Genomic DNA, 20,089 nt, shown 5'->3' on the forward strand with positions numbered 1-20,089 from the left:
CGTGTAGAATTGGAAAATAAACAGAAAATGACAGCTGATTTCCTGGTCAGAGGAAGATTGAAGCACATCTGGCATTTTCCATGCCAACAAGGGCCTCAAACCAAGTCATACTGCAATAAGAGCTCTACATCATTGTGTTGAGTATCTCTACGTCAAAATGTGTTTGAGTTGCAATAAATGAATGTTCTTGTTGCTACGGCTAGTTGCTATGTGCTATGTTCTTGTTGCTATGTGCTATGTTCTTGTTGCTAGTGGTAATATCGGCTCAGTTGTGTGCTGCAGACTCCTTTCTAAAGGCATCTGTTTCCCTCTCTCTGTCCCTCTCTTCCTCCATGCCCATCCCTCTCTCTGTCCCTCTCTTCCTCCATACCTATCCCTCTCTCTGTCCCTCTCTTCCTCCATGCCCATCCCTCTGTCTGTCCCTCTCTTCCTCCATGCCCACCCCTCTCTCTGTCCCTCTCTTCCTCCATGCCCATCCCTCTCTCTGTCCCTCTCTTCCTCCATGCCCATCCCTCTGTCTGTCCCTCTCTTCCTCCATGCCCATCCCTCTCTCTGTCCCTCTCTTCCTCCATGCCCATCCCTCTCTCTGTCCCTCTCTTCCTCCATGCCCATCCCTCTCTCTGTCCCTCTCTTCCTCCATGCCCATCCCTCTGTCTGTGCTCCCCCTCTCTACTCTCCTCCCTCCCATCCTCCCTCTCAGGCTCGGCTGCGTTGCCAGGCAACATGGCGTACTTTGGGAGTGCCCAGGATGATGTGGATCTGGAGGATGAAGATGATGAAGAGGAGGAGTGTGACGACAGGATGTCAGCTCACAGCCACAACTCAACTTCCTGTCCGTCCTCACAGCGGAAAAACAAAACAACGCCGGGGAAGAAGGTCTCCAATGGACATGGTACTACTGATCTACCATGTTGTTTTGGTACTCACTACTGATCTACCATGTTGTTTTGGTACTCACTACTGATCTCCATGTTGTTTTGGTACACACTACTGATCTACCATGTTGTTTTGGTACTCACTACTGATATACCATGTTGTTTTGGTACTCACTACTGATCTCCATGTTGTTTTGGTACTCACTACTGATCTCCATGTTGTTTTGGTACACACTACTGATCTCCATGTTGTTTTGGTACACACTACTGATCTCCATGTTGTTTTGGTACTCACTACTGATCTCCATGTTGTTTTGGTACACACTACTGATCTACCATGTTGTTTTGGTACTCACTACTGATCTCCATGTTGTTTTGATACACACTACTGATATACCATGTTGTTTTGATACACACTACTGATATACCATGTTGTTTTGGTACACACTACTGATATACCATGTTGTTTTGGTACTCACTACTGATATACCATGTTGTTTTGGTACTCACTACTGATCTCCATGTTGTTTTGGTACACACTACTGATCTACCATGTTGTTTTGATACACACTACTGATCTACCATGTTGTTTTGGTACTCACTACTGATCTACCATGTTGTTTTGGTACACACTACTGATATACCATGTTGTTTTGGTACACACTACTGATATACCATGTTGTTTTGGTACTCACTACTGATCTCCATGTTGTTTTGTTCTCCTTCTTGTTCACTCAGTCACTCACTCAGTCATTCACTCACTCACTCACTCACTCACTCACTCAGTCAGTCGTTTGCTCGGTTTGCTCACAATAACTCAGTCAGCCAGTCACATCACTCACTCTTTCCCAGACGTCGTTCTACTCTACCTAGTAACAGAGCCTAGAGGCCCATACTGTATAATTCTCCCTCACCAATCAGAAGAAGCCTAGTGAATTACATCTCTGTCTCCTCTCACACCAAGAGTTGATGGAGAGCATCCCAAATCTATAGTGCACTACTTTTAACCAGGGCCCAGTCCCAAAGTAGTGCACTACATAGGGAATAGGGTGCCATTTAGGAAGCAAACCATGTACTCAATGATCCGCGTCCACAAACAGAGCTCCATCATCCTCCCTTTACACACACACACACACACACACACACACACACACACACACACACACACACACACACACACACACACACACACACACACACACACACCTAGCACCAGGTGTTTTTCACTTCTACTGAAGCAAAGTATAAACCAGGGCCATGGGTCTTATAGGAGCAGCAGCTCTCACCCAGGGCCATGGGTCTTATAGGAGCAGCAACTCTCACCCAGGGCCATGGGTCTTAAAGGAACAACAGCTCTCACCCAGGGCCATGGGTCTTATAGGAGCAGCAGCTCTCACCCAGGGCCATGGGTCTTATAGGAGTAGCAGCTCTCACCCAGGGCCATGGGTCTTAAAGGAACAGCAGCTCTCACCCAGGGCCATGGGTCTTATAGGAGTAGCAGCTCTCACCCAGGGCCATGGGTCTTATAGGAGTAGCAGCTCTCACCCAGGGCCATGGGTCTTAAAGCAACAGCAGCTCTCACCCAGGGCCATGGGTCTTATAGGAGCAGCAGCTCTCACCCAGGGCCATGGGTCTTAAAGGAGTAGCAGCTCTCACCCAGGGTCATTGGTCTTATAGGAGCAGCAGCTCTCACCCAGGGCCATGGGTCTTAAAATAGTAGCAGCCATGTTTGTACAGTATACATAAAGAGTTCCATATAGAACCTATGGTTGAACATATAGAGTTCCATATAGAACCCATGGTTGGACATATAGAGTTCCATATAGAACCCATGGTTGGACATACAGAGTTCCATATAGAACCCATGGTTGGACATATATAGTTCCATATAGAACCTATGGTTGGACATATAGAGTTCCATATAGAACCTATGGTTGGACATATAGAGTTCCATATAGAACCCATGGTTGGACATATAGAGTTCCATATAGAACCTATGGTTGGACATACAGAGTTCCATATAGAACCCATGGTTGGACATATAGAGTTCCATATAGAACCCATGGTTGGACATATAGAGTTCCATATAGAACCTATGGTTGGACATACAGAGTTCCATATAGAACCTATGGTTGGACATATAGAGTTCTATATAGAACCCATGGTTGGACATATAGAGTTCCATATAGAACCTATGGTTGGACATACAGAGTTCCATATAGAACCTATGGTTGGACATAAAGAGTTCCATATAGAACCTATGGTTGGACATATAGAGTTCCATATAGAACCCATGGTTGGACATAAAGAGTTCCATATAGAACCTATGGTTGGACATATAGAGTTCCATATAGAACCTATGGTTGGACATATATAGACCTCCTCCTCTCCTCTGCCCTCGGTTGTTCTATGGGCCTACAGAGGCCGAGTCACAAATGGCACCCTATTCCCTTCATAGTGCACCACATTTAAACCAGGTCCCATCACCCTATTCCCTTCATAGTGCACTACATTTAAACCAGGTCCCATCACCCTATTCCCTTCATAGTGCACTACATTTAAACCAGGTCCCATCACCCTATTCCCTTCATAGTGCGGCAGGTAGCTGGTAGGTAGCCTAGTGGTTAGTGCATTGGCCTAGTAACCGAAAGGTTGCAAGATCGAATCCCTGAGCTGACAAGGTAAAAATCTGTCGTTCTGCCCCTGAACAGGCAGTTAACCCACTGTTCCTAGGCTGTCATTGAAAGTAAGAATTAGTTCTCAACTGACTTGCCTAGTTAAATAAAGGTAAAATAGTGCACTACTTTTAACCAGAGCCCTTAGTTTTTGACCTATGGGCCCTGGTCACTATAAAGGTAATAGTTTTGCTGTTTGAGGAAGCGTGTCTTAGGACGGATGTGAACATGCTAGGTCTTGTGCAGACAGTCCAGTATGTATGGGGGGGGGGGGGGGGTGAAACCAGAGACTGCAGTCAACTCAGCAGGAATCAGAGAGAGAGAGAAACTTACTGTGGAGGTCAACAGTCCACACACAGCTCAGCACTGACACCACCTTACAGAGAGAGAGAGAAACTTACTGTGGAGGTCAACAGTCCACACACAGCTCAGCACTGACACCACCTTACAGAGAGAGAGAGAAACTTACTGTGGAGGTCAACAGTCCACACACAGCTCAGCACTGACACCACCTTACAGAGAGAGAGAGAGACTTACTGTGGAGGTCAACAGTCCACACACAGCTCAGCACTGACACCACCTTACAGAGAGAGAGAGAAACTTACTGTGGAGGTCAACAGTCCACACACAGCTCAGCACTGACACCACCTTACAGAGAGGGAGAGAAACTTACTGTGGAGGTCAACAGTCCACACACAGCTCAGCACTGACACCACCTTACAGAGAGAGAGAGAGACTTACTGTGGAGGTCAACAGTCCACACACAGCTCAGCACTGACACCACCTTACAGAGAGAGAGAGAAACTTACTGTGGAGGTCAACAGTCCACACACAGCTCAGCACTGACACCACCTTACAGAGAGAGAGAGAAACTTACTGTGGAGGTCAACAGTCCACACACAGCTCAGCACTGACACCACCTTACAGAGAGAGAGAGAAACTTACTGTGGAGGTCAACAGTCCACACACAGCTCAGCACTGACACCACCTTACAGAGAGAGAGAGAAACTTACTGTGGAGGTCAACAGTCCACACACAGCTCAGCACTGACACCACCTTACAGAGAGAGAGAGAAACTTACTGTGGAGGTCAACAGTCCACACACAGCTCAGCACTGACACCACCTTACAGAGAGAGAGAGAAACTTACTGTGGAGGTCAACAGTCCACACACAGCTCAGCACTGACACCACCTTACAGAGAGAGAGAGAAACTTACTGTGGAGGTCAAAAGTTGAGCTCATGTTTATTCTGTCAACTATGATGGATGGAGGAGGAGGAGGAGTGCTTGTCTACATGTTGGACATACACTTAAACCAGCCTGGCCAGAGTTAGGGGAGGGATGTGTGTGTGAGCATTTGTTTGTGTGTATGAGTGTGTGTGAGAGCATTTGTTTGTGTGTGTGTGTGTGTACTGTATACAGAGGGGGGTGTGTGTGTGTGTGTGTGTGTGTGTGTGTGTGTGTGTGTGTGTGTGTGTGTGTGTGTGTGTGTGTGTGTGTGTGTGTGTGTGTGTGTGTGTGTGTGTGTGTGTGTGTGTGTGTGTGTGTGTGTGCTGAAAAGTGCTCTGTGGGAAAGCCAAACGTTACCCGGCGCCAGAGTGTTGGTCCGACACACGTTGAGGGAACCAGAGACTTCTCCCAGCTAGAGCTTGTGCCAAGTAGGACACTTTAATATGCTGCACTGGCGGGAGGCCAACTGCTTCGTGTAAAATACAGCTCCCTCAGGCAGATATAGAGCACTGCTTTCACTGATTAACTGACCCAACAAACACTATTTCTCTGTTTCACTATCATCTTACTTTCCAACATTGGACACGTTCTTTCAGTAGGCCTATCGTCACAGTACTTGGAGTTTGAAAGCTGCAGGATATTTGAAGGGATGGATATGAGATGTTAATATAACCTTGGGTGGTTCTTGGTGTATTTGGTTCCTGTTGTCAAAGAGATATTGAGTGGCGTTGAAATGAGAGCGCTGTAAAGAAATGGGATTGGTCGCCGTTCAAATAGGTGTTTGTTAGAACGACACTTCTGGGAGCACCACAGGGAGTCACTGGAAGCTTTTCAACTGATTTGATTATGTACAGTCTCTTCAATGTACAGTCTTTTCAACGTACAGTCTCTTCAATGTACAGTCTCTTCAATGTACAGTCTTCAATGTACAGTCTCTTCAATGTACAGTCTCTTCAATATACAGTCTCTTCAATGTACAGTCTCTTCAATGTACAGTCTCTTCAATGTACAGTCTCTTCAATATACAGTCTCTTCAATGTACAGTCTCTTCAATATACAGTCTCTTCAATATACAGTCTCTTCAATGTACAGTCTTCAATGTACAGTCTCTTCAATGTACAGTCTCTTCAATATACAGTCTCTTCAATGTACAGTCTTCAATGTACAGTCTTCAATGTACAGTCTCTTCAACGTACAGTCTCTTCAATGTACAGTCTTCAATGTACAGTCTCTTCAATGTACAGTCTCTTCAATGTACAGTCTCTTCAATGTACAGTCTCTTCAATGTACAGTCTTTTCAATGTACAGTCTTCACCGTACAGTCTCTTCAATGTACAGTCTCTTCAATGTACAGTCTCTTCAATATACAGTCTCTTCAATGTACAGTCTTCAATGTACAGTCTCTTCAACGTACAGTATCTTCAATGTACAGTCTCTTCAATGTACAGTCTTCAATGTACAGTCTTCAACGTACAGTCTCTTCAATGTACAGTCTTCAATGTACAGTCTCTTCAATGTACAGTCTCTTCAATGTACAGTCTCTTCAATGTACAGTCTTCAACGTACAGTCTCTTCAATGTACAGTCTTCAACGTACAGTCTCTTCAATGTACAGTCTCTTCAATATACAGTCTCTTCAATGTACAGTCTTCAATGTACAGTCTCTTCAATGTACAGTCTCTTCAATGTACAGTCTCTTCAATGTACAGTCTCTTCAATGTACAGTCTTCACCGTACAGTCTCTTCAATGTACAGTCTTCAATGTACAGTCTCTTCAATGTACAGTCTTCAACGTACAGTCTTCAACATACAGTCTTCAATGTACAGTCTCTTCAATGTACAGTCTTCAACGTACAGTCTTCAACATACAGTCTTCAATGTACAGTCTCTTCAATGTACAGTCTCTTCAAGTTACTTTGTAATAATAATGTACCTGTAACTGTAACAGACATAAAACAAATAGAGACATATCATAACGGACTGACAGTTGCATCCCACTGAGAACACACTGGTTGAATCAATGTTGTTTCCACGTCAATTCAATGAAGTTACATTGAACCAACGTGGATTAGACGTTGAATTGACGTCTGTGCCCAGTGGGGATAGCTCTTAACACATGACAGATAGACTGACACTGCTATCATAGTTATCAGCTTAGGCATTGTCCTCCGTATATTATTCAAGTGTGAAATATGGTTTATCTGAGAAGCGTCTGCATAGTTTGAATAGCTAGCCTACATTTGTTTGTCCATTTAGTATGGTATTTATGGTTTGTTAATAATAGCTGCACACACATTCAGTGTGGATGTGGCTTTGGCCACACCAGGTTCAAGGTTAATGTAAGGATAGAGTAAACAGAAAAGTTGTAAAACTGATGTTGAAAACAGTGTAAACAGTCCATACATTTCATCGTTCTCATTCTGTGTTCCAGTGTTGAATGGCCACAGCAGGTCCTTACGGGGGAAGGAGCTCTTCCTGAGGCCCAGAGGGAGAGAGGCTATCCAGGCCAGAGAGAGGGCTGAGCGGGGAGAGGCCCGGAGGGAGAACCACAGGACCTCTACAGGACGCCCAGCCAGGACCTCCAGCACCACCCACAGTCTTCGCCACAGCAGGCCCAACAAGGAGCACCCAAAGCAGGTACACCAGGGAGACACAGATGGGCTGGGATGGAGAGTACCTGGGCTGAATCCCAAACGGCACTCTATTGAATATTCTCTATGTAGTGTACTACCCTTGACCAAGGCCTATAGGGCTCTGGCTAAAAGTGGTGTACTATATAGTGAATAGGGTGCCTTTCGGGACAGATTAAGTGTGTATCTTAATGGTCTGATGTCAGCATGCCAGTCTGTTAGTGTTGGCCCCAGTATTCTGTCGCTGCTGGAGGGTTTACATTTCCTGTCCTCCTGGTACAGCTTCCTGTTGGCTACAGACATGCTGACCTCTCTCTCTCCCCCAAATTCTCTCTATCTCTCAAGCCAGACTTCCCCTTCCCCTCGGCCGTAACTAACCCCTCAACGTTTACAAATCTGATCTGTAAGGTTTAAGGAAGCAATATGATGGAAACTCCACCATTACAGTGCTGACATAGTGACACTGTTCTGTATGGCAACTGGGAGCAGTGATGCCCTCTGGTGGGCGGAGTGGGATGGTTTCCTCATTCTTCCCAGCAACGCTCAGCCCCTCCCCGACACACACACACAGACACCTTTATGCAGAGGAATAATACTGACAGTTACTGGCTTCATGTACATAACCATGGCAGACATACGTCATTAAGAATATTTAGCATGAGTGCTATTTCAAACACATTCCAATTTGGGTCTTCATTCAGTCTCTGATCCAAATGGCACCCTATTCCCTATGTAGTGCACTACTTTTGATTGGTGCCCTATGGGCTCTGGACAAAAGTAGGCAACTATATAGGGATTAGGATGCCATTTGGGACACAGGCCTGATCTCCTTTGTGCATCTGCTGTTGTATAGGAGGGATGCCAGAAACCTCTCCCTGTCCTTGGCAAACCAACAGGTGACAGATTGTCTGGTGTCCTGTCCACCTTGGTGTGGAACTAATCAACTACACCTCAGTAAGAGAGGAGATCTGAAGTCTGTAATGTTCCACTACTGTATATGATCAGGTTAAAACGTGGGCCGATGGTCAATGATGAAATGTACAGCAGCTATAGATATAGAAGGAGAAGACATACTGGACCTAGGTATAAATGATGATGGAGCTAGGTATAAATGATGATGGAGCTAGGTATAAATGATGATGGAGCTAGGTATAAATGATGATGGAGCTAGGTATAAATGATGATGGAGCTAGGTATAAATTATGATGGAGCTAGGTATAAATGATGATGGAGCTAGGTATAAATGATGATGGAGCTAGGTATAAATGATGATGGAGCTAGGTATAAATGATGATGGAGCTAGGTATAAATGATGATGGAGCTAGGTATAAATGATGATGGAGCTAGGTATAATTGATGATGGAGCTAGGTATAAATGATGATGGAGCTAGGTATAAATGATGATGGAGCTAGGTATAAATGATGGTGGAGCTAGGTATAAATGATGATGGAGCTAGGTATAAATGATGATGGAGCTAGGTATAAATGATGATGTAGCTAGGTATAAATGATGATGGAGCTAGGTATAAATGATGATGGAGCTAGGTATAAATTATGATGGAGCTAGGTATAAATGATGATGGAGCTAGGTATAAATGATGGTGGAGCTAGGTATAAATTATGATGGAGCTAGGTATAAATGATGATGGAGCTAGGTATAAATGATGATGGAGCTAGGTATAAATGATGGTGGAGCTAGGTATAAATGATGATGGAGCTAGGTATAAATGATGATGTAGCTAGGTATAAATGATGATGGAGCTAGGTATAAATGATGATGGAGCTAGGTATAAATGATGATGGAGCTAGGTATAAATGATGATGGAGCTAGGTATAAATGATGATGGAGCTAGGTATAAATGATGATGGAGCTAGGTATAAATGATGATGGAGCTAGGTATAAATGATGATGGAGCTAGGTATAAATGATGATGGAGCTAGGTATAAATGATGATGGAGCTAGGTATAAATGATGATGGAGCTAGGTATAATTGATGATGGAGCTAGGTATAAATGATGATGGAGCTAGGTATAAATGATGATGGAGCTAGGTATAAATGATTATGGAGCTAGGTATAAATGATGATGGAGCTAGGTATAAATGATGATGGAGCTTACGTACAAATGATGATGATGTGAGATTTCCAAAAAGTACTTATTTTTGATAATCATCCTTGTGTCTATTGCAGGTTTCAAAAGTGAACAGGCTGTCGCGGGTATCGTCAGCTACCGTACGCAACTCCTGTGCCAAAAAGCCGCCGGCCTCCCGACCACTGCTGTCCAGAACTGTGAAGTCCACAGCCACAGCGCTTCCCAGGGGCCACGTCCGCTACACCAAAGCCAGACTTCTCAAAGAGGCCAAACTCACCGTGGGCAAGAGAGCCTCCTCCAAAGCTCGCCAACCCCTGAAGAACCAACGGCGCTCTGCCTGTGGCAGTGCCCGCCGCCACCCACGCCCACCACACTCCAACTCAGGAAAACTCTCAAGTGGCGATGCAAAGACTCCCAACAAACAGAAGGTACAATCCAACAAGGCAGCCGGCAGGTGTTGCCTACAACGAGTCAACGGGCAGCTTCACCCACGCCGATGTGGCGGTAAGCAGGTACTGCAGGGGCGTGAGGGCGTCAGACACTCCAAGCGACGTCTGGGGCTCCCGGCTGAGGAGAGTCCAACAGAGACACCGGAGTCTTCGCCGGAGGTCAAGAAGGTTAGACTGCAGATCAATGCCCCGGAGACGCGAAGCAGCAGGAAGGTCAATGTCCAGGAGAAGGCTGTGGCGGGGTCCGGCGGCCATCTTGGTAAGGTCACGTCATCCCGACCTTCCTCCTCGGAGCAAAGACCCAAACGAGCCTCCGCTGGCAAGCTGATGTTGACCCGACAAGCACAGCCCATACCCCCTACTGCTAATACTACTACTACTGCTAATACTACACCACCAGCTAAGAACACTACTTCTAAGAAAACTTTCCAGGGCACTTCCAAGAACACTTCCCATGTCACTTCCAAGGGCACTTCCACCTCCACTTCCACTAGCTCAGCAGCCAAGGTGAAACCAGGCACCAGCAGCCCAGCTAAACCAGCAGCAGAGCCTAAAGCAGCAGAGAGGCAGCGGGAGAGTGGGGAGAAGAGAGGTGCAGCACCACCCCCTCCCCCGCCCCTAACCGAGGTGCCAGTGTTCAGACCCAGTCTGGAGGAGTTCCACGACCCTCTGGTGTATGTGGAAGCGGTGCGCGGGCAGGCAGAGAGCTATGGGCTGTGCAGGGTGGCTCCTCCTCAGGACTGGAGGCCAGAGTGCAAGCTGAAAGAGGACATGAGGTTTGTGACCCAGGTGCAGCACATCCATAAGTTGGGTCGGCGCTGGGGGCCCAATGTACTCCGGCTGGCCTGCATCAGGAAACACCTCCAGGCCCAGGGCATCTCCATGGAGGACCCCCCGCTCATAGGTACATTTCTGTAGAACTGATACTTAGGGTGCATCCCAACTGGCACCCTATTTGCTACATAGTACACTACTTTTGACCAGAGCCCTATGGGGGCCCTATGGACCCTGGTAAAAAATAATGCACTAAGAAAAGGGTTTCATTTGGGACTAAGACTGTCACTAAGGTTTAATGTCAAAGACATTTAGGGAGCTACAAATAGTTCCTCCACATCCTGTTATTCTAGTACAGTTTCATGTTATTCTAGTACAGCTTCATCTTATTCTAGTACAGTTTCATCTTATTCTAGTACAGTCATGTTATTCTAGTACAGTTTCATCTTATTCTAGTACAGTTTCATCTTATTCTAGTACAGTCATGTTATTCTAGTACAGTTTCATCTTATTCTAGTACAGTTTCATCTTATTCTAGTACAGTCATGTTATTCTAGTACAGTTTCATCTTATTCTAGTACAGTTTCATCTTATTCTAGTACAGTCATGTTATTCTAGTACAGTTTCATCTTATTCTAGTACAGTTTCCTCTTATTCTAGTACAGTTTCATCTTATTCTAGTACAGTTTCATGTTATTCTAGTACAGTTTCATCTTATTCTAGTACAGTTTCATCTTATTCTAGTACAGTCATGTTATTCTAGTACAGTTTCATCTTATTCTAGTACAGTTTCATCTGATTCTAGTACAGTTTCATCTGATTCTAGTACAGTTTCATGTTATTCTTGTACAGTTTCATGTTATTCTAGTACAGTTTCATGTTATTCTAGTACAGTTTCATCTTATTCTAGTACAGCTTCATGTTATTCTAGTACAGTTTCACGATATTCTAGTACAGCTTCATGTTATTCTAGCACATATGTCAACTCTACATAGAGTGGCTATCTATCAGGTTGTACAGTTTGAAGTTTCCTCTTGTTAATTTAGTGTGCTGCCAAAGGTTTCCTTCTGAGGGAACTATACTATAGTTAAATGGCTTCTCCCAAATTACCTCTGACCCCCCCACCCTCTCATCCTGACCTCTGAACCACCTCTCATCCTGACATCTGACGCACCTCTCATCCTGACCTCTGAACCATCTCTCATCCTGACCTCTGAACCACCTGTCATTCTGACCTCTGAACCATCTCTCATCCTGACCTCTGAACCATCTCTCATCCTGACCTCTGAACCACCTCTCATCCTGACCTCTGAACCACCTCTCATCCTGACCTCTGACCCACCTCTCCTCCTGACCTCTGAACCACCTCTCATCCTGACCATTCTGCCCATTGGCTGCTGCTGATTGCTCTTAGTGTGTTTGTAAGTGAGACCTTGATTCTGACCTTACCTAGTGAGGAAGGATTACAGTTCCTCTGCCAGGTGGCAGCTTTGATGAGATTACACTGGGAGAGATGGGGGTTGTCAGGATCCCCGACACACACACACACACACACACACACACACACACACACACACACACACACACACACACACACACACACACACACACACACACACACACACACACACACACACAGACAAAATTGAGTGAGTGAGTGAGTGAGTGAGTGAGTGAGAGAGAGAGAGTGTGTGTGTGAGAGTGAGTGAGTGAGTGAGTGAGAGAGAGAGAGAGAGAGAGAGAGAGAGAGAGAGAGAGAGAGAGAGAGAGAGAGAGAGAGTGTGTGTGTGTGTGTGTGTGTGTGAGTGAGTGAGTGAGTGAGTGAGTGAGTGAGTGAGTGAGTGAGTGAGTGAGTGTGTGTGAGAATGAGTGTGTGTGACAAATGGGGAACGTCTGATTTTACAGGCAGCAGACACCCATGGTGAGGGAAAGGAGAGGAACGAAGTAGCAGAGATATTACACTCTGTCTGCATCTCAAATGGCACACTATTCCCTATATAGTGCATGACCAGGGCCCATACTAGTTATATAGGGAATAGGGTGCCATTTGGGACATAGACATTCTCTCTCTCAGGCTCCAATACCTACAGGCCTCTGCTTTGTCAGAGTGGGCCTCAACCTCAAACAGGATCATGGCTGTCTAAACCAGGCTGTCCTGGCTAACAGAGCCAAGTCATTCATTCATCAAACATCCACAGCCTCTCATCTAGAACATTTGGCTGTAATTTGTTTGAAAGCTTATTGTAAATGTAGTGAATGTTGCTGCTTTTTCAGAATCCATGTTTATCAGCCCCGTTGGTCCTCTCTATATCCTCCCAGATGTATACAGTATATCCATTTTAACCTGTGTTCTTCTATCTTGGTCATGGGCGCCCACAGGGTGTGCATGCTTTTGTTCCAACCCAGCACTAACAGCCCAGTACTAATACACCAAACCAACCAATTATTATTATTAAGCCATGTGGTTTCACAGATCCAGGATTAAAGAACATTGTTTTAACCTCCTTGTTCTGTGTTCTGTCTCGCCCTCCTTCATTCCCTTCTCTTCCTCCTTATCCTCCCTCCCTCGCTTCCTCCTTCACTCCCTCCCAACCTCCTCCCTCCCTCTCTTCCTCCTTCACTCCCTCCCTATCCCTCTCACCCTCCCTCCCTCCCTCCCTCCCTCCCTCCCTCCCTCCCTCCCTCCCTCCCTCCCTCCCTCCCTCCCTCCCTCCCTCCCTCTTTCACTCCCTCCCTATCCTCCCTCCCTCCCTCTCACCCTCTTTCACGCCCTCCCTCCTTCACTCCCTCCTCTTCCTCCATATCCTCCCTCTCCCCCTCCCTCCCTATCCTCCCTCTCTCTCTCTCTCCTCCACTCCCTCCTCTTCCTCCTTATCCTCACTCTCACCCTCTTTCACTCCCTCCCTAACCTCCCTCCCTCCTTCACTCCCTCCTCTTCCTCCATATCCTCCCTATCTCCCTCCTCTTCCTCCCTCTCTCCCCTTCACTCCCTCCTCTTCCTCCCACTCTCCCTCCCTGCCAGGCGGATGTGAGTTGGACCTGGCCCGGTTCTTTCAGCTCATCAACGACATGGGCGGCATGCAGCAGGTCAGCGACATGAAGAAATGGAATAAGCTAGCCGACCAGCTCCGTATCCCCAAGACTGCACAGGTACTGTACTGCTTCAAGGTTGCATAAATGGCACCCTGCTCTCTATATAGTAGACTGCTTTTGACCAGGGTCCATAAGGCTCTGGCCTACTATATAGGGAATAGGGGGCCATTCGGTACTCAGTCTCTTGTGTTGACCATGATGCTGTTCTGTAACAAACAATTCCTTCCGGCATCCGTGCCTTGTAGTGTTTCATCTACACTGAAGTGGGTCATTTTGTTTTTATCCTACTTTTTTATTTGAGATTGACTTCTGATGAAAACCAACAGCCAGCCCAGCTAGCTGCATAGCTAAGTATAGCACTTTGACATTTGATGTTAACACTGCCCTCCCTGTCAACTGTCAACTGCAACGTAATAATATCCTACCACCCGACCACAGGATCGTCTGGCCAAGCTGCAGGAGGCCTATTGTCAGTACCTACTGTCCTACGACTCCCTGGACCCCGCTGAGCGCATCCGCCTGGAGAGGGAGGTGCTGGAGGAGAAGGGGAGGCTGGAGAAGAAGAGAGGGCCCCTGGAGGGCCACTCAGATGACTCCCAACAGAGCCTGCTCCAGCTGCCCCGCTGTGAGCCCAAGAATGGCCTGGTAAACGGGGTGATCCGGAGGAACGGCCTGCCCAGGAACCTGGAGGAAGGAGCGAAAGAGGGGAAGAAACAGGAGAAGGACATGTGGCTGAGGTCCAGCAGGAGGAGACTGTTCTCTCAGGAGAAGAAAGGAGGAAGAGGAGGAGCAGAGGAGGAGAAAGAGTTTCTTAGCGACCAGCACAAGTGTATATACAGGGTAGGTCATGTTAGCCCCTTTCTCTGACCCTGTACACACTCATGTTGAACAACTGATGTACAACACATTTGGCACAACAAATGTGATACAACAGACATTTTTTCTGGACCAAAATAATTACCCAAGCATAGTGGAGGCACTACAACATGCACAATGCTTGTGTAAATATTCGATTGGTTAAGTCTATTGGTTAATGAGCTCTGTGGTAGCTGTGTGTGGGCAGATTGAATACAGTGCAGCACTGTCAATACAGTGTGTATAGCTGTTAATGCCTGGAGGCAGAACTACAATATCCCTGGTTCAGTTGCTCTCACATCTAATATAGGTCATTGCACATCTGCAAGCACAGAAGCCACACACACGATCAGACACACACGATCAGACACACACACGATCAGACACACACACGATCAGACACACACACGATCAGACACACACACTATCAGACACACACACGATCAGACACACACGATCAGACACACACACGATCAGACACACACGATCAGACACACACACGATCAGACACACACACGATCAGACACACACACGATCAGACACACACACGATCAGACACACACACGATCAGACACACACACACGATCAGACACACACACGATCAGACACACACACACACACACGATCAGACACACACACACACACGATCAGACACACACACAATCAGACACACACACGATCAGACACACACGATCAGACACACGCGATCAGACACACACACGATCAGACACACACACGATCAGACACACACGATCAGACACACACACGATCAGACACACACACACACACACAATCAGACACACACACGATCAGACACACACACACACACACGATCAGACACACACACGATCAGACACACACACACACACACACACGATCAGACACACACACGATCAGACACACACACACACACACGATCAGACACACACACGATCAGACACACACACACACACACCTCATTTTGACAACACGTCACCTCATGTCAACTTATCACTGCCAGTGTTTCTGTCTTGATGCTCCATGATGATCTTCTGTTGCTCACACTTCTCTTATCAGTAGTGTCAGTTACAGTTCTCCTGTAGTATCAGTTAGTTTTCCTGTAGTATCAGTTAGTTCTCCTGTAGTATCAGTTAGTTCTCCTGTAGTATCAGTTAGTTCTCCTGTAGTATCAGTTAGTTCTCCTGTAGTATCAATTAGTTCTCCTGTAGTATCAGTTAGTTCTCCTGTAGTATCAGTTACAGTTATCATGTAGTATCAGTTAGTTCTCCTGTAGTATCAGTTACTTCTCCTGTAGTATCAGTTACTTCTCCTGTAGTATCAGTTAGTTCTCCTGTAGTATCAGTTAGTTCTCCTGTAATATCAGTTAGTTCTCCTGTAGTATCAGTCACAGTTATCCTGTAGTATCAGTAAGTTCTCCTGTAGTATCAGTTAGTTCTCCTGTAGTATCAGTTAGTTCTCCTGTAGTATCAGTTAGTTCTCCTGTAGTATCAATTAGTTCTCCTGTAGTATCAGTTAGTTCTCCTGTAGTATCAGTTACAGTTATCATGTAGTATCAGTTAGTTCTCCTGTAGTATCAGTTACTTCTCCTGTAGTATCAGTTACTTCTCCTGTAGTATCAGTTAGTTCTCCTGTAGTATCAGTTAGTTCTCCTGTAATATCAGTTAGTTCTCCTGTAGTATCAGTCACAGTTATCCTGTAGTATCAGTTAGTTCTCCTGTAGTATCAGTTAGTTCTCCTGTAGTATCAGTTAGTTCTCCTGTAGTATCAGGTACAGTTCTCCTGTAGTATCAGTCAGTTCTCCTGTAGTATCAGTTACAGTTCTCCTGTAGTATCAGTTAGTTCTCCTGTAGTATCAGTCAGTTCTCCTGTAGTATCAGTTACAGTTCTCCTGTAGTATCAGTTAGTTCTCCAGTAGTATCAGTTAGTTCTCCTGTAGTATCAGTTACAGTTATCATGTAGTATCAGTTAGTTCTCCTGTAGTATCAGTTACTTCTCCTGTAGTATCAGTTACTTCTCCTGTAGTATCAGTTAGTTCTCCTGTAATATCAGTTAGTTCTCCTGTAGTATCAGTTAGTTCTCCTGTAGTATCAGCTAGTTCTTCTGTAGTATCAGTTCGTTCTCCTGTAGTATCAGTTAGTTCTCCTGTAGTATCAGTTAGTTCTCTTGTAGTATCAGTTAGTTCTCCTGTAATATCAGTTCGTTCTCCTGTAATATCAGTTAGTTCTCCTGTAGTATCAGTTAGTTCTCCTGTAGTATCAGTTAGTTCTCCTGTAGTATCAGTTAGTTCTCCTGTAGTATCAGTTCGTTCTCCTGTAGTATCAGTTACAGTTCTCCTGTAGTATTAGTTAGTTCTCCTGTAGTATCAGCTAGTTCTTCTGTAGTATCAGTTCGTTCTCCTGTAGTATCAGTTAGTTCTCCTGTAGTATCAGTTAGTTCTCTTGTAGTATCAGTTAGTTCTCCTGTAATATCAGTTCGTTCTCCTGTAATATCAGTTAGTTCTCCTGTAGTATCAGTTAGTTCTCCTGTAGTATCAGTTAGTTCTCCTGTAGTATCAGTTCGTTCTCCTGTAGTATCAGTTACAGTTATCCTGTAGTATCAGTTAGTTCTCCTGTAGTATCAGTTAGTTCTCCTGTAGTATGAGTTAGTTCTCTTGTAGTATCAGTTAGTTCTCCTGTAGTATCAGTTACTTCTAGCGTTTCCTCTCTCAGTTTGACTTCCTACTTTTTAAACCTGGCTCGTAGGGACTATTCTGTCTGTGAATGCCAGCATAGCTGGACCCATATGAAATCAATATATAGGGCCATAATAAGAAATACAGCAATCTCCTCCACACATGTGGGAAAGCTTACAGTGACTGACCGTAGTCCAACCAACCAGGGATTTTCCTGGCACATTCATACAGGCTCTCAGTCTCTGTCCCTGCCCAGCTGTCTGTCGTGTATCTGAGCTTATGTCCCAAATGGTGCCCAATTCCCTGTCTAGTGCACTACTTTTAACCAGGGCCCTTAGGGCTCCGATCGAAAGTAGTACTCTATATAAGGGAATAGTTAGCCAATTGGATAAGGGAATAGGGTGCCATTTGGATAAGGGAATAGGGTGCCATTTGGGAGGCAACCTGAGAAAACCGTCTGGATGGAAGACTCTCCTTCAGAATGTGCTGAGACAGCAGCGGGGAGAGGAAGGAAGATGATGTCATGCAGCACAGTGACATCCACATGTATCATTTTTGTCTGGCTGTTCAACTAACTCTCCCATCTGGTTGGCTGTGATAATCGTTACATTGACAGTGGTCTGCGTCCCAAATCACATTCCTATTCCCTTTTCTGATGCACTACTTTTGACCAGAGCCTGTTCAAAAGTAGGATGACGTTAGGGACGGAGACAGTGTATCAAGGGACATAAAAGACGACTTCCTGTATGGTCTTACTAGTCTCTTTGGTTGTGCTTCTGAGTCATTCGATTGGCAGGATATCAAAACACCTCGGTCCATAAGCTCGTACACTCTTTGTGTTGATGATTTGCTGTGATATTCTTTACATTGACTGTGTATCAGGGAACTTGAAAGGGACCGTAAGGTCTCAGCTCTCTCTTTGTGTTTCTCTATGGCAGGGGAAGTCGGTTTCTCTCACTACGTTCTACAGGACAGCCAGGAATACTATGAACATGTGTTTCAATAAGGAGCCTGGGACGGCTGAGGTGGAGGTAAGGTCTACATATCCCAAACTGTTATATACCTGCTACGTAGGTTGCACTACTTAAGGCCCTATTCAGGTTTCAGAGAAGTTGACTTAACATGGACTTAAATAAAAAATAAATAAAAAATGGACTTGTCCATATTTTATAGACATAAATCCATGTTAAGTCTACTTATTTCAAGTCTGAATCGGCCCTTAGTGCACTACTTTTGGTCAGGGCCCTGCTTTTTGGGACGCAACCATAGTAGTATAGTAGTATATAGTAGTATAATTCACTGGGACCGTAAGTAGGATAATTCACTGGGACCATAAGTAGTATAATTCACTGGGACCATAAGTAGTATAATTCACTGGGACAATAAGTAGTATATTTCACTGGGACCATAAGTAGTGTAATTCACTGGGACCATAAGTAGTATATTTCACTGGGACCATAAGTAGGATAATTCACTGGGACCATAAGTAGTATAATTCACTGGGACCGTAAGTAGTATATTTCACTGGGACCATAAGTAGGATAATTCACTGGGACCATAAGTAGGATAATTCACTGGGACCGTAAGTAGTATAATTCACTGGGACCGTAAGTAGTATATTTCACTGGGACCGTAAGTAGGATAATTCACTGGGACCATAAGTAGTGTAATTCACTGGGACCATAAGTAGTGTATTTCACTGGGACCATAAGTAGGATAATTCACTGGGACCATAAGTAGGATAATTCACTGGGACCGTAAGTAGGATAATTCACTGGGACCGTAAGTAGTGTAATTCACTGGGACCATAAGTAGTATAATTCACTGGGACCATAAGTAGTGTAATTCACTGGGACCGTAAGTAGTATAATTCACTGGGACCGTAAGTAGTGTAATTCACTGGGACCATAAGTAGTATAATTCAATGGGACCACAAGTAGTATAATTCACTGGGACCATAAGTAGTGTAATTCACTGGGACCGTAAGTAGGATAATTCACTGGGACCATAAGTAGGATAATTCACTGGGACCATAAGTAGTGTAATTCACTGGGACCATAAGTAGTGTAATTCACTGGAACCATAAGTAGTGTAATTCACTGGGACCATAAGTAGTATAATTCACTGGGACCACACCATAAGTAGTGTAATTCACTGGGACCATAAGTAGTATAATTCACTGGGACCATAAGTAGTACAATTCACTGGGACCATAAGTAGTATATTTCACTGGGACCATAAGTAGTATATTTCACTGGGACCGGACCATAAGTAGGATAATTCACTGGGACCATAAGTAGTATAATTCACTGGGACCATAAGTAGTATAATTCACTGGGACCATAAGTAGTATGGAGATGACTGATCAGGTCATTGACATATTTCTTCTCTCCTCTTGTCTTTCTTGTCAGCCATCCCACTGTGTGATCGTCTGTCACTACTCGTTTTTTCATCTACATTAATGCAATAATGTTTCTGTCTGTGATTGCAGCAGGAGTACTGGAACATCGTGGAGCAGAGGGAATGTCATGTTGCCGTGCACTGTGGGAAAGTGGACACTAAAACTCATGGGAGTGGCTTCCCAGTTGGAAAGTCTGAGACGTTTTCAAAGTAAGGTCCTAACGGCATTATCCTATCACATGAATGGAGGATTTTGAATTTCCTGCTTATTCCCTCCTGATTCCTGGAATCTTCCAACTGGGATTTCTGGAGAACCGGGGAATTTTTGGAAAGTTAGGGGAATTTTAC

At 45.0% G+C, this 20,089-nt stretch overlaps 1 protein-coding gene across 2 annotated transcripts in view; it reads left to right on the plus strand.

Moving 5' to 3' along the window:
* The first annotated feature begins 704 nt into the window (after nt 1–704).
* The window catches only part of LOC139404976 (protein Jumonji-like), a 38,165-nt gene continuing 18,780 nt past the window's right edge, over nt 705–20,089 (plus strand). For both annotated transcript variants that reach the window (XM_071147537.1, XM_071147539.1), the window contains exons 1-7: nt 705–892; nt 7,210–7,415; nt 9,598–10,852; nt 13,745–13,872; nt 14,254–14,655; nt 18,280–18,372; nt 19,833–19,951. In XM_071147537.1, the coding sequence (XP_071003638.1) occupies nt 724–892; nt 7,210–7,415; nt 9,598–10,852; nt 13,745–13,872; nt 14,254–14,655; nt 18,280–18,372; nt 19,833–19,951 (2,372 nt within the window). In that variant the 5' untranslated portion in view covers nt 705–723. The remainder of the gene's footprint in view (nt 893–7,209; nt 7,416–9,597; nt 10,853–13,744; nt 13,873–14,253; nt 14,656–18,279; nt 18,373–19,832; nt 19,952–20,089) is intronic.

The sequence above is a fragment of the Oncorhynchus clarkii genome, unplaced genomic scaffold (assembly GCF_045791955.1).
Source record: "Oncorhynchus clarkii lewisi isolate Uvic-CL-2024 unplaced genomic scaffold, UVic_Ocla_1.0 unplaced_contig_10369_pilon_pilon, whole genome shotgun sequence".
Taxonomy (NCBI): Eukaryota; Metazoa; Chordata; class Actinopteri; order Salmoniformes; family Salmonidae; genus Oncorhynchus; species Oncorhynchus clarkii.